The following is a 12,480-nucleotide window of genomic DNA, read 5'->3' on the forward strand; positions in this document are numbered from 1 at the left end:
CAAACAGGCAGGCCCCGGGAGTTCAGGCCACCCAGGCCTGCATATGACCTCATGTGGAAAGGCTAAGCGGTGGCCACAGCACCAGCTGGGACCACTAACAGGTGCTCTGCTCTGCACCCCCACCACTTGACTGTCCACTGCCTCCACCCTGCAGCCTACCCAGGTACAGCTGGCCACCCTGGCCCAGCAGCTTTCTGAGGAACCAGCAGGTGAATGGTGGGTCCTGGGGCCAGCCAGGCGCACGAAGGCAGTGCCCATGGTGGGAGGGACACAGCTGGCACAGAGCTGCTGGGGGTAGGCCTGGGAAAATAGGCTTTATTGGCTCCCAGGGAATGGGAGAGCAGGATCAGAAGTGGACACACTTAGGACCCAGAGACCGGCACTGGGGAGCAAGGTGCCGGGCCTGGCCAGGCCTTGGTTTCCCTGAGGACAGACACGAATGGTGGCCTCACTGCACAGCTGCTCAGAGCCGCCCTGGCAGAGGGGTGAGAATGTGGGCCCCCGGTGCTGGCAGTGCCCTTGGCTCCCGGCACGGTCTGAGGGTGTCATCTCTGGGGCTTCGGGGGCAGCCGGCACCTGCTCCCACACCGTGCTTCACTTCCGGGCCTGTTCGTAGTTGTGGGTGAACCAGGCACAGGTCTCCTTCACAGCTGCAGAGGTGGGCGGGTGACAGGTGGTGGCAGGTGAGGGCCGAGGCTGCGCTGACCTCCGCTGGAGGAGATGCGGAGGGTGGAGACCCCAGGACACAGGCAGTCACCCCTTCTGGGTCCTGCCTCCCCGACAAGGGTTTGGACACCAAATCTACAGGGTGTCTTCAGCTCCAAGCAAGGAAGCCACTGCTTAAGGAGGGGCAGGAGTGACCCAAAGCCAAGAAGGAGGGGCTGGGAGGTCCCGAGGGATGGGGTGGGAGAGCCACGGGAGGGCCGGGGGCTCACCCTGCTTGAAGGGTGTGAACCGGAAGTCGGGCAAGTAGGTCCGAAGCTTGCCGTTACTGGCCGTCTTCTTGAACTGCCCGTCTGACTTGCTTGTATCAAACTAGGTGCCCAGTCAAGGCCACAGCACAAGGGGCACCCGCCCCACCAGCCTGCCCTTGAACCTGCCTTTCCCAGGGGAGCTTTGGGGACAGAAGAGCGCCCCTCCTCTCCAGCTGCCAGGCGAGAGCCATTCTGCATCCATCAGCCCCACCGCGTCCTGCCCCAGAGCCAAAGGATACAGTGACCTCCCCGCGGAAGTCCATGGCCTCCACCACGGCTTCGGCTGCCTCCTGGATAGAGACCTCATCCTCCTCGCCCACTGTGGGGAGCGGGGGGGGGACCAACAGCCAGGTGAGGCCTCCTCCACCCGGCCTTGCAGCTACCCAGCCCCCTGCCACACTCCCATTCCCAGCCCCAGCTGCCCTCAGCACAGACGTGGGTTCTGCCCCGGGGCAGGGGCAGTGGGGCCACAGGGTGCCCACCTGACAGGATGATGGGTTCCACCTCATCGTACTCCCGCAGGACCCAGATGAAGAGCCGAGCCAGGTCCTGGAAGTCAGACAGGGTCAAAGGACACAAGTCACGCCCACCTGGAGCCACAGGCCACCTCTCTTGGGTGGCCCTGTTCAGTGAGGGCACAGCCTGGGCTCCCCGGGGGGGAGGTCTCTCCCTTTGGGCAGCTTAGCCACCCCAGCCTACCTGACAGAGAGAGTCTTATCTTTCACTGAGCTCAGAGCTGCACCCAGCGACTCCCATGGGGCCAGGCACCTATAGGGACCCAGCGAGGACCAGTGGCTGCTGCTCCAGAGGCTCAGCCTGGACCCTCACTCCTTTCTGGGGCTCCCTCACACTATGGCCTTCCCACAGCCAGCATGGCAGGCCAGGGAACGTTCTAGTAGAGAGCTAGGCCCAGTCCTGCACAAACCAGTGAGTAGATGAACTGCCTCCGTGGCTTGCCAGTGCCCCACACCGTCAGGGCTGAGCCGCTGCCTGCAGATTCAGGGAGGGGGCAGGTGTCAGAGGGGACTCCACCAGCCACCCCCCCCCCCCCGGACCTCACCAAGCAGGCACTCACTCTTAGCCAGGTGCACTTTGTGGATGAGGCCGGGCAGCACGTGGCCGTCCTCGATGTTGAAGTTGTCGTGGGGCCCGAAGACGTTGGTTGGGATGACGGCGGTAAAAGTGCAGCCGTGCTGCTGGAAGTAGGCCCTGCAGGGTCACAGCGTCTCTTGCGGCGCTCGCCTGGGACCGCTGACCCCACCACTCCCGCCCTGGCCTCTGAGGGGGGCAAAAACCGAGGCCCGCAAAGAGAGGGCACGATGCTTGGGAGCTGTGCCAAGGTACCCACTGGGCCCTCCTCCCTTTTCCTGTCCGGCCTCAGCCGGGCCAGCGGGCGGACGACCTGTTCTGCACGTCGATCATCCTCTTGGCGTAGGAGTAGCCAAAATTGCTGTTGTGCGGCGGCCCATTGTGGATCTAGAGGAGCAGAGGTAGCCTTTGCTTTCCTGGCCCCGCCCCCCACTGGCCCCGCCCCCCGTTGGCCCCGCCCCTCACCATAGTCTCGTCAATAGGGTAGGTGGTCTTGTCCGGGAAGATGCAGGTAGACAGGCAGGAGACCACCTTGCGCACGCCCACCTCGAAGGCCGAGTGCAGGACGTTGTCGTTGATGTGAATGTTTTTCCTCTGGCGTGGGGGTGAGGGGGGTGGGCAGGGCAGATTCAAGCCCCTCTGAATCTGCTGGCAGGACCCCAGCTCCTCCAGGGACAGAAGCAGGACACACCCTGGCCCCTCCCACGAGGGCAGCACCTGAGCCAGTTTATCCTAACTGCTCCTGGGGACAAGGCTAGACCTCCCAGCATAGACCTCCCAGCAACCATGCCCCCTCTGGGCCTGTTACATCCTAGGCAGGCAGTCCTTTGACCACTCCCCCCCCCCCCCCCCCACCCTTGGGGCCATGGGGCGGGGCCGGTTGGAGGAGAGGACCACATTCCCTAGCTCAGGGCTGGGCCTCACCCTCACAGGCTGCTGAGGACAGGCCCGATCTAGCCCCCAACAAGGGTGGAGAGAAGGGGCCCCTCCACTCCCCTAGCCCAAGGAGACTACCCAACTTTACCAGCCGGTAGCAGTGAAGCTTTGGGCAGCCCCACCCCTCCCCAGACCCCACTTTCCCCAGACCCTGGGATGAGACTGGGCATGAGATGGCCCAGGCATTTGGAGGTGGAGAGGCTTTGACTAGGCGGCCTTCTTGGATGACTGGCCTGAGACAAGGAAAGCCCTGGGGTGGGGCGCCCCGGGGCAGAATCTGATCCGAGCCTCTGCCATCCCTGCGCCATAAAGACCAGATGCCCAGCAATGGTGGGTCCAAGCCTCAGGGGCGCAGCCTGGCAGGAGCAGGGCTATAGGCAGAACCTTGCTCCCCTCCTGCCCCTTCCACCACATCCCAGGCCCCCAGGTCAGACACCTCAGACCCAGAGCCCAGCTCACACCTCTGTGCCCCAGAATGCATGGTAGGCCTGGTTCAGTGCAGCTGGACCAGAGATCCTGGGAGCAGAAGGGTCTAGAGACCTGGCGGGGCCCAGCGGGTAGAAACCAACCCTATCAAAGTCAAACAGCGAAGGCTGGCTATTCTCAGTTCCTCCAACCCACAGTCAACTCCATGGCTTTTCCTGTGGGGCCAAATGCCCCCACCCACCTGTATGCCCATCTGCCTACAAAGCGAGTGTGGGTCACCGGGGACCCCATGGGGACTGCCCCCACCAGGCTGTGCCAAACCCTGACCCTCAGGGACTTCCTGGGGCCGACAAATGAGCACGAAAAGCCAACAAGAAGTTCCCAGTGCTCCACGGGGCCCTCTCACTTACCCAGAAGTCCAAATTGTATTTGATATTCCGGAACAGGCCCCCCACCATTGCAGCAAGGTGGATGACATGCGTGGGCCGGACCTTTTCAAACAGGGCTCGGGTCTGTGCAGCATCCCTGGGAGGAGCCGGGGAAGGAACTAGCACCCTGGGGGTGGGGTAACGGGGGCAGGAGTAGACAGGGCTGATGGCAGGAAAGGCTGCCACAAAGGAAAGTGGCCCGTGCAGGCGCTGGCTGGCATGAGGGTGTGGACCTCCAGAAGAGATAGGAGGATGTTTGCCTAGGAACAGAGCTGCACACACCCAAGCCAGGCCAGACAGCTGGCAGGGAGGACCCAGACCGGAGGCCACCAGGCTCAGGGACAGGCCTGGCCTGGAGCTCTGGGTCTAGAGAGGGTGTGGGTGAGTGTGCTCCAGGGATGGGTCCACTTACGTGAGGTCAGCATCCTTGGAGGAGACGAACACCCAGTCCTCTCCAGGCAGCCCAGCTCCATCTGCTACCACCTCTTGGATGGCTCTGCCCACCAGCCCAGAGCCACCTGTCACTAGGATTCGCACTGACCCCCCAGGCTCACTCATGTCGGCTGCACCTGTGGGGGCAAATGGTGGGAGGCATACGGAGCCCCACTCCCTGGAGATGTCCCTGCGTGGGGTCACTGCCCTTGGTTAGCACTGGGCCCCAGGGCAACTGTCCAAAGGCTAGACCGAGGTTTCCTGGGGCAACTGGGACAGAATGAGAACCGCAGGGGAGGAGAGAGAGCCTGCTGGGGACCACCCGAGTCTCCCCCTCCCCGCCCCATTCCCTAGGAAGCCTTCTGCCTAGAAGCTCACAGGCCATAGACAAGGAAGAGGAGAGCCCATGTTTGCAGTCCGGTGCCCGGTGGCAGCCAGCTGCTCCAGGAGAGCCTCTGCCAGCCTAGTTCCTCCTAGGCAGGTGGCACTTCCGGCTCAGAACTGGACAAGCCTCGGGGCGCCACCACCCTCGAGAACCCTAGCCTAGGGGCTGGAAATCTGCTCGGGCCCCTACAGGACGGCTCTGACCCAGCTGCAGGGCCTGATGGCCAGCATCAACCGGAGGGGATACTGCCGCGACATCGGCTGCTCCCGACCGCGCCTACAGTCCAGCAGCAGGTCGGTGGGGAAACACCACCGCGGCCGGGACTCCTCCCACGCCCCGTTCCTCTCCCAGATCCCCGGGACACCTCCACGCCCTCGGAGTCCCCACACCCCTCAGGGTTCTGCGGCTGTCACGGAACATCGAGGGCCGGAGCCGCAGCTCGCCACGCCGGGTCCCCGCCAGGATCCTCGGCGCCGCCGCGCGGCGTCTCACCTGTGCACTGCCCCACCTGCCCGTCGCCCGAAGAGCGGCTTCCGGCAGCGGATTGAGCGTCCAGACGCGTGCAGGGGCCAGGTGGAGGGGGCGGAACCGGGAGGGACCCGGCGGGCACTCCCGCGGCACTCTGGGAAATGCAGTCCCGGGGGCGCCCCGGGCACTGCCGGGAAGTGGAGTCCGGGAACGCGCAGCCGCCTGGGAAATGTAGTTCTCGGTGCTCCGCCTCCCCGAGGCCTCAGGGTACCGGACCGAGAGACCCCGTTTGCTCCGCCGGGGCGGGTGGGTGGTGGGAGAGCCGCGGAGGCCGCGTGTACGTGGAAACTCCGCAGCATCAGAAAGGGGGAGCGGCAGGCGCCCGGCCGCGGCTGCAGGACAGCGACCGGCCGCGGGCCGGCCTCGGGGGGTGAGGCGCGAGCTGCGGGGTCCGAAGGGCAGACCGCGGCCGGCGCGCTGGCCGGCGCCGTCCTTCGAGCGCCGCGGGGACCGGCGGGTCTCGGACCTCTGGGTATCGGTGTGAAAGGTCGCGTGGAGGCCCACGGGCCTTCTCTCTAAATGCAGATATTTAACAGCAACCGACCTTGCTAACACCCTGGCAAACAGAATGTGCTGTGCCCTCCGACCTTAACAACATATTATTATGAAAATATATTCCACTTAAAAAACATCCATAAATTTGGGGGCGCTTGGGTGGCTCACTGGGTTAGGCTGGCTCAGGTCATGATCTTATGGTTCCCCGGTTGGAGGCCCACCTCCGGCTCTGCGCTGACAGCGGGGAACCTGCTCAGGATACTCGCGCGCGCGCTCGCGCTCTCTCTCTCTCTCTCTCTCTCTCTCTCTCTCTCTCTGCCCTTCCCCTGCTCCTCTCTCTTTGTCTCTCCCCTGCACGTGCTTTTTTTTTCTGTCTCTCTCTCAAAATAAATAAACTTTAACAATAAACAAATTTTATATACCTAGAAGTCAAGAAACTATCAGAGACGGACGAATAATTAGCACTGCTGATGGGGCGCCTGGGTGGCCCAGTCCCTTGAGCTTGGACCCCAGCTCAGGTCACCATCTCTAGGATCGCTCTGCTGTCAGCCTGTCAGTGCAGAGCCGGAAGCCCGTTTCAGATCCTCTGTCCCTCTTTCTCTCTGTCCCTCCCCCACTTGCGCTCTCCCAAAAATTAAAAAAAAAAAAAAAAAAATACCGCACTTCCCACACCGCTGCATAGTCATCCTATATAATTTAGTTTTCTTGTCTGCATTTCACCAGTTACTAAGCCGGATGTTATAATCAAAATTTGTCACATAATTTGTATTCTTTTGACCATAATGCCACATCAGACGGTCTTTCCTAAGTCTTTGTAGTTTTCTGGTTTTGTTTTTTTGTTTTTTAGTTTGCTTCGATTTGGAGAAACTGCTTTGCTGAGGCCGTAGCAGCTGGAATTGACAAGAAAAATCCATAAAGCAGTACTTAGATTCAGAAATGGACCGTGGATTTTTACAGATCACATTCCCATACTCTAAGAGGGTTGCATATGGTAATGTATTGGTATTGCAGAAAATGCTAGCAAATGCTTTAATTCAGATTTAAAATCGTCCCCCGCTACGGAGTGTCATTTACTATCACAGCAGTGCAGTATTTCGTAAGCTCTTTCACATTTTCTAATGCTGGAATATTATAAAGAAGACAAAAAATAGCAAACGACATCCAATTTACAATTCTTTAAAAAAAATTAATGTTTATTCATCGTTGAGACACAGAGACAGAGTGTGAGCTGCCGGGGGTGGGGGTGGGGTGGGGGTGGGGGGGTGGGGGGGGTAGGGGGGTGGTTAGAGAGAGAAGGAAACGGAATCTGAAGCAGGCTCCAGGCTCTGAGCTGTCAGCACAGAGCCGATGCAGGGGCTTGAACTCCTGAACCGTGAGATCGTGACCTGAGCTGAAATTGGACGCTCAACTGACTGAGCCTCCCAGGGCACCCCTATTTACAACTCTTCTTGGTAGTATAGTTTCATCTGTAACAATCAGAAAATCATTTCTACTAAAATTACATTTGGGCTTATTTTTGTGAGAATGTTCTCCTTCGTGGTCATGCAAACATTTTTGTTTCTCGTTGTTTCCATCTCACATATTTATCGGAATGTAACTCTTGTGTGTTTCATGTTCTGTTTCTGTCAGTTTAGAAAAACACTTTCTCTAAAAGTGAACAATCCATTTTAAAATTCCGTTTGAAAGTGGTATTATCAACCTTAGCTCTCTTTAGGGTTCGGTCAGCTTTACAAATATCAGAAACAACCAGTAACAGTTCATATCAAATCGCTGAGGCAGCACAAATTCAAAACTGATCTTCTTTTCTAGGAAAGACAGTCAGTTCTTGTGAGCACCCTTTGTGTGCCTTCTCTCTTAGAGCTTCCACATCTGTTCAACGCCAAACCTAATTCCTTTAGTGTTTAGCCCCAGATCCCGGGATGTGTCTTAGGCAGGGAGAGATTCAAGGTCAAAATCGATCCATATTTCATCTAGGTGTTCTATCTCTGGGCCAAATCAAAAAACACCCTGATTTTGAGTTATTTTAAGGAGCATTAACAGCACGACTGAGGCCACACCTCAAGCACAGATAAAACGATGCTCCACAGATGACACAGTAATACACCTAGTTTTCCAGCCTAAGTTCTGGCTGGTTCACCTTTTTCTCTACTAACCATTTTAGTTCCATTTTCTTAGGTTTGCCTTCAACAATCTTTTAAATCCGTGCATATGATTCAAGGTTTTTTATTTTTATTTTTAATTTTTTTAACATTTATTTTTGAGAAACAGAGAGAGAGCATGAGTGGGGGAAGAACAGAGAGAAAGGGAGACACAGAATCTGAAGCAGGCTCCAGGCTCTGAGCTGTCAGCACAGAGTCCAACGTGGGACTCAAACCCGTGAACCCTGAGATCAGGACCTGAGCCGAAGTCAGATGTTTGACTGAGCCCCAGGTGCCCCCAAATTCAAGGTTTAAAAAAAAAAAAAAGCTTTTCACTTAAGTCAAAACCTGAGCCACTTCAAAATGAGTAAAATCAGTGAAATACTTATCAAGTTTTCATTTTCATTTTTGGAAGTTCATCATTATAGATCATACACATTGGTTGTTGAGGTGTCTGGGTGGCTCAGTTGGTTAAGTGTCAGACTCTTGATTTCAGCTCAGGTCATGATCTTACAGTTTGTGAGTTCGAGTCCCGAGTTAGGCTCTCTGCTGACAGCATGGAGACTGCTTGGATTCTCTCTCTCCCTCTCTCTCTGCCCCTCCCCTGCTTGCTGTCTCTCTCTCTCTCTCTCTCTCTCTCTCTCTCTCTCTCTCTCTCTCAAAAAAAAAAAAAAATTTTGAAGAGCAGGATATCCGTGGGTTGTACAGGGGAAGTTGAATGGTAGAGGCACTTAGGTAAGAAAAAACGTAAACTAGCGAGTCAGATCTTTCTTGCTTTCCTTCCTGTTCCAATCTGGGGTTTTAAGAGTACCCAGAAATTAATGCAGGATTTGCAATAGTGGCTGAGGAATATTTTGCAACTCATATTTCATATTCATATTGCATATTGCATATGCAACTCATATTTCAATTCATATTTCTCTTAAATCTACATATATGTACGCATAGATGAAACACGCATTTGACTTAAGGAAAGGACTGGGAACAAGCAAAATACGGTTTTAGGGATTGATTTAAAAAATTACTGAGAGCAAGTAGATACCACTGGCACCGATATGGTTGGAGAAGACAAAAGTGAACAAGTCAGAAATTTTGGCCAAAAAAGCAGGAGCATTTTTTGTGCGACATGTCATGTCACGGGGAGACCTGACTTTGTACTGATCATGATGACATTCTCTAGATCAAACACAGTATTTTCTGGATCTGCCCAAAGCTGAAACGTCTTGGAAAACCACATCACATTTGACCTTGTCATCAGCCTTGGACATGTGATAGGAGTGCTGACTATGGGCTTCACATATATTTAATTTAGATACTGGAAGGCTGAAGACCTAAGCAAGACAGCGGAAGGTTCCCAAAGAGCAAATCATGGTCCCAAGTGGCAAATAGAGTTACTTTTTTTTTTACTTTTTTTTTTTTATGTTTATTTCTGAGACAGAGCATGAGCGGGGGAGGGGCAGAGACAGAGGGAGACACAGAATCAGAAGCAGGCTCTAGGCTCTGAGCTGTCAGCACAGAGCCCAACACGGGGCTTGAACTCGGGAACGGTGAGATCATGGCCGAGGCTGAAGCCAGACGCCCGACCAACGGAGCCACCCAGGCACCCCAATCTCGTCCGTGTTTTAAGAGAGGCAGTCCTGTCTCCACTCAGGCATCTGTAAGAGGCCCTGTCCTCCAGGAAGCTTTCCTTGCCTTGCTGAGGGGGCCCAGGGGCACAGCCCCTTTTCGAACTTCTGATTGTTACAATTCCCTGTGAATCCTCCCCTCCCTGCATCTCACCCCTTGTGAATATCGTCCTTCCTCAACTTCCTTCAGATTTTCTTTTGCTTCCAAAACCTTGCTCTGGCTGGGCTATTATGATAGTCATCACAACCCAGACGTGGGCTTAGGGTCCGCCTTGCAATGCAGGGAGGGGGCAGCTGCCAGCCGCCAAGCAGAGGGTGGGTCTCTGAGGCAGCGTGACTCGTCCCCTTCCATGGCGTTTCTCATCTGCCACTAAGTTCTCATGGCAACAAGGGCTCTGCAGCCAGACTCCAGCATCAGAGAGCTAGTCTGGGGGGGGGGGGGGCAACAGGAATTAACTCCCGCAGGAGCCTGGTGAGCAGAGGCGGGTGGCCCTCCCACAGTGCTAACCCCCCAGGCATCCTCACAGTGCCCTTCCTGGGAGCCGGGCCTGTAAAAGAAGCCATGCAACCCCAGCAAGGTTTTGGATGGAATTGAGATTAAGCATATGCTGTTTCTTGGGCTGTGCTGGGTGAAGGTGGCATTTCTGGAGGCCTCATCCGGGACAGCCCTCACTGCCCCTGCAGACCCAGGAAAGGCTCTACTCCCAGCCAGCCTCCCTCTCCTCTGCGGGGAGCCCAGTGTCCCACTGACCGGCCCTGCTTCACGGGTCCCTCAGGCCTGTGCTGAAGGTTGGGAGAGGTCTGGCTCTGCTCTGACCCCTTAGCTTCAACATCATCCTATTTCTAAGTCTCTTTGAATTCTTTTGAAGTCATCTCTACCCCCAACGTGGAGCTAGAACTCATGACCCTGAGATCGAGAGCCACATGCTCTATAGAGCAAGCCGGCCAGGCAGGCGCTCCCTAAATCTTTTTTGTTTGTTTGTTTTTAAGTTTATTTTGAGAGGGAGGGAGAGAGTTTCAGGCAGGCTCCTTGCTGTCAGCACAGCGCCCAGTGTAGGGGTTGAACCCACGAACTGTGAGATCATGCATGACCTGAGCCGAAATGAGGAGTCAGATGCTGAACTGACTGAGCCACACAGGCGCCCCCCCCCCCCCCGTGCCAAGTCTCAAATAGGGATGCGGGGGGGGGGGGTTCTGTGCAGTCCTCCTTTGCTGGCCAGCCGACAACCTGCATGGGGTGATTACATTGTGTGTAACCTCCTACGTATCATGAGGCCATCACTTCAAAGTTTACTCACACACCTCCACTCACTGTGGCTGCAACACTCATTTCTTTTCTTTTCTTTTCTTTTCTTTTCTTTTCTTTCTTTTTTTTTTTTTTTTTTTGAGAGAGAGAGAGAGTGTGTGGGGGAGGGCAAAGGGAGAGAGAGAATTCCATGCGAGCTCCGTGCTCGGCGCAGACCAGGATGTGGGGCTTGATCTCATGACCACAAGGTCGTCACCTGAGCTGAAATCAAGAGTCGGAAGCCCAACTGACTGAGCCCCCCCAAGCGCCCGTCGTGTCTTTTCAATACAATTACTCTCAAGACACTTTTCTCCGACAGCACACTGTGTACAAGGGTGGGGTGTTCAACTCGCTTTATGGGGAAACTGGCTCACCATATGGAAAAGAATCAGATTCCAACATCTCATCATATTCAGAAATAAATTCCAGATGGCTGGAAGACCTAAGCATGGAAAGTAAAAGCGTTAAACCTCCCTGAGAAAAGGGGCATCCAGCCAGCTCAGTCAGTGGAGCCAGCGACTCTTGACCTTGGGTTGTAAGTTCGAGCCCCACGTGTGTGTAGAGTACTTAAAAATCTTAAAAAACAAAAACCCTCTCTGAGAGGAACGGACAGTGAACATCACAAAGGAAAAGAGACCCCAGGGCACCAGGGTTAGTGAAGGGCACACAGAACTGTGGAGAAATAAAGGCAATATGTTTGCAGTACACGTAGCAGGCAAATGATTTGTATCCACCCTAAAAAGCTCCTAGTCGCAAGGAAAGAGACAAGCTCAGTGGAAAAGCGGGCCAAGGTCATTTTAGTCCGTTAACAAGAGGCTCAAATGGCCAATAAGCACGAAGGATTGGCCTGACTAGCAAATCAGTCGGTTCACTGAAGCAGCTGGAGGGGTGAGACCTGGGGGGAGGAGTGCAGGGGAGCATTGGGAGGATGGAGATGTTCTGTCTGGATCGTGGAGGTCACGTAGGAGGATACATTTGGCAGAGCTATTTATCACATGTATTCATTAAAAACAAATGCATCTGCTGCTAAGTCAGGTCTCACTGAATTTGAGAACAAAAACCAGGATGCTGCTTTTCACCCCTTAGATCGGCCAATTTCAGGCCAGATAAGGGTTGGTGAAGCTGCAGGGAACGGAGTCTCCCACTGCGATAGACGGAGCGAAAGTTAGGACAGCCACTGAAAAGCCAGTGTGGCAACACGCTAACACTAAAATCTGCACATTTGGATCCCGTTTCTAGACCTGTCGCCTAGAGAAATCCTTGCTCAGACACGGAAATACCGTACGCGGATGTGCTCTCTTCCATCACTCGCAACAGAGAAGAGTAGAAAACACACGGAACGTTCATCAATAAGGAGGGGTGGGGAGCAGTGTAGACACACGGCGGAATGCAGTGGGAGTGGGTGGACCAGACCCACTGTGTGTGTTAACATGGGGTGATTAAAAAAATTTTTTTTTCAACGTTTATTTATTTTTGGGACAGAGAGAGATAGAGCATGAACGGGGGAGGGGCAGAGAGAGAGGGAGACACAGAATCGGAAACAGGCTCCAGGCTCTGAGCCATCAGCCCAGAGCCCGACGCGGGGCTCGAACTCACGGACCGCGAGATCGTGACCTGGCTGAAGTCGGACGCTTAACCGACTGCGCCACCCAGGCGCCCCAACATGGGGTGATTTTAAAACAATGCCGAGTAAAAGCAGCCAACTGCACAATGACTGGCACGCCTGTTCCGTGAGTGCT

General features: G+C 55.1%; 1 protein-coding gene across 1 annotated transcript; it reads right to left on the reverse strand.

Moving 5' to 3' along the window:
- Positions 1-286: 286 nt before the first annotated feature.
- GFUS (GDP-L-fucose synthase) lies at positions 287-4,411 on the reverse strand. The gene is made up of 10 exons (XM_004000162.5): positions 4,266-4,411; positions 3,836-3,950; positions 2,529-2,657; positions 2,377-2,450; positions 2,050-2,183; positions 1,900-1,964; positions 1,457-1,523; positions 1,214-1,293; positions 936-1,035; positions 287-650 (listed from the first exon to the last, which is right to left on the reverse strand). The coding sequence occupies exons 1-10, from the start codon at positions 4,409-4,411 to the stop codon at positions 595-597; spliced, it is 966 nt and encodes a 321-aa protein (XP_004000211.1). The 3' UTR covers positions 287-594.
- Positions 4,412-12,480: the final 8,069 nt, after the last annotated feature.

Source organism: Felis catus, chromosome F2 (genome assembly GCF_018350175.1).
Source record: "Felis catus isolate Fca126 chromosome F2, F.catus_Fca126_mat1.0, whole genome shotgun sequence".
In the NCBI taxonomy this organism is placed as follows: domain Eukaryota; kingdom Metazoa; phylum Chordata; class Mammalia; order Carnivora; family Felidae; genus Felis; species Felis catus.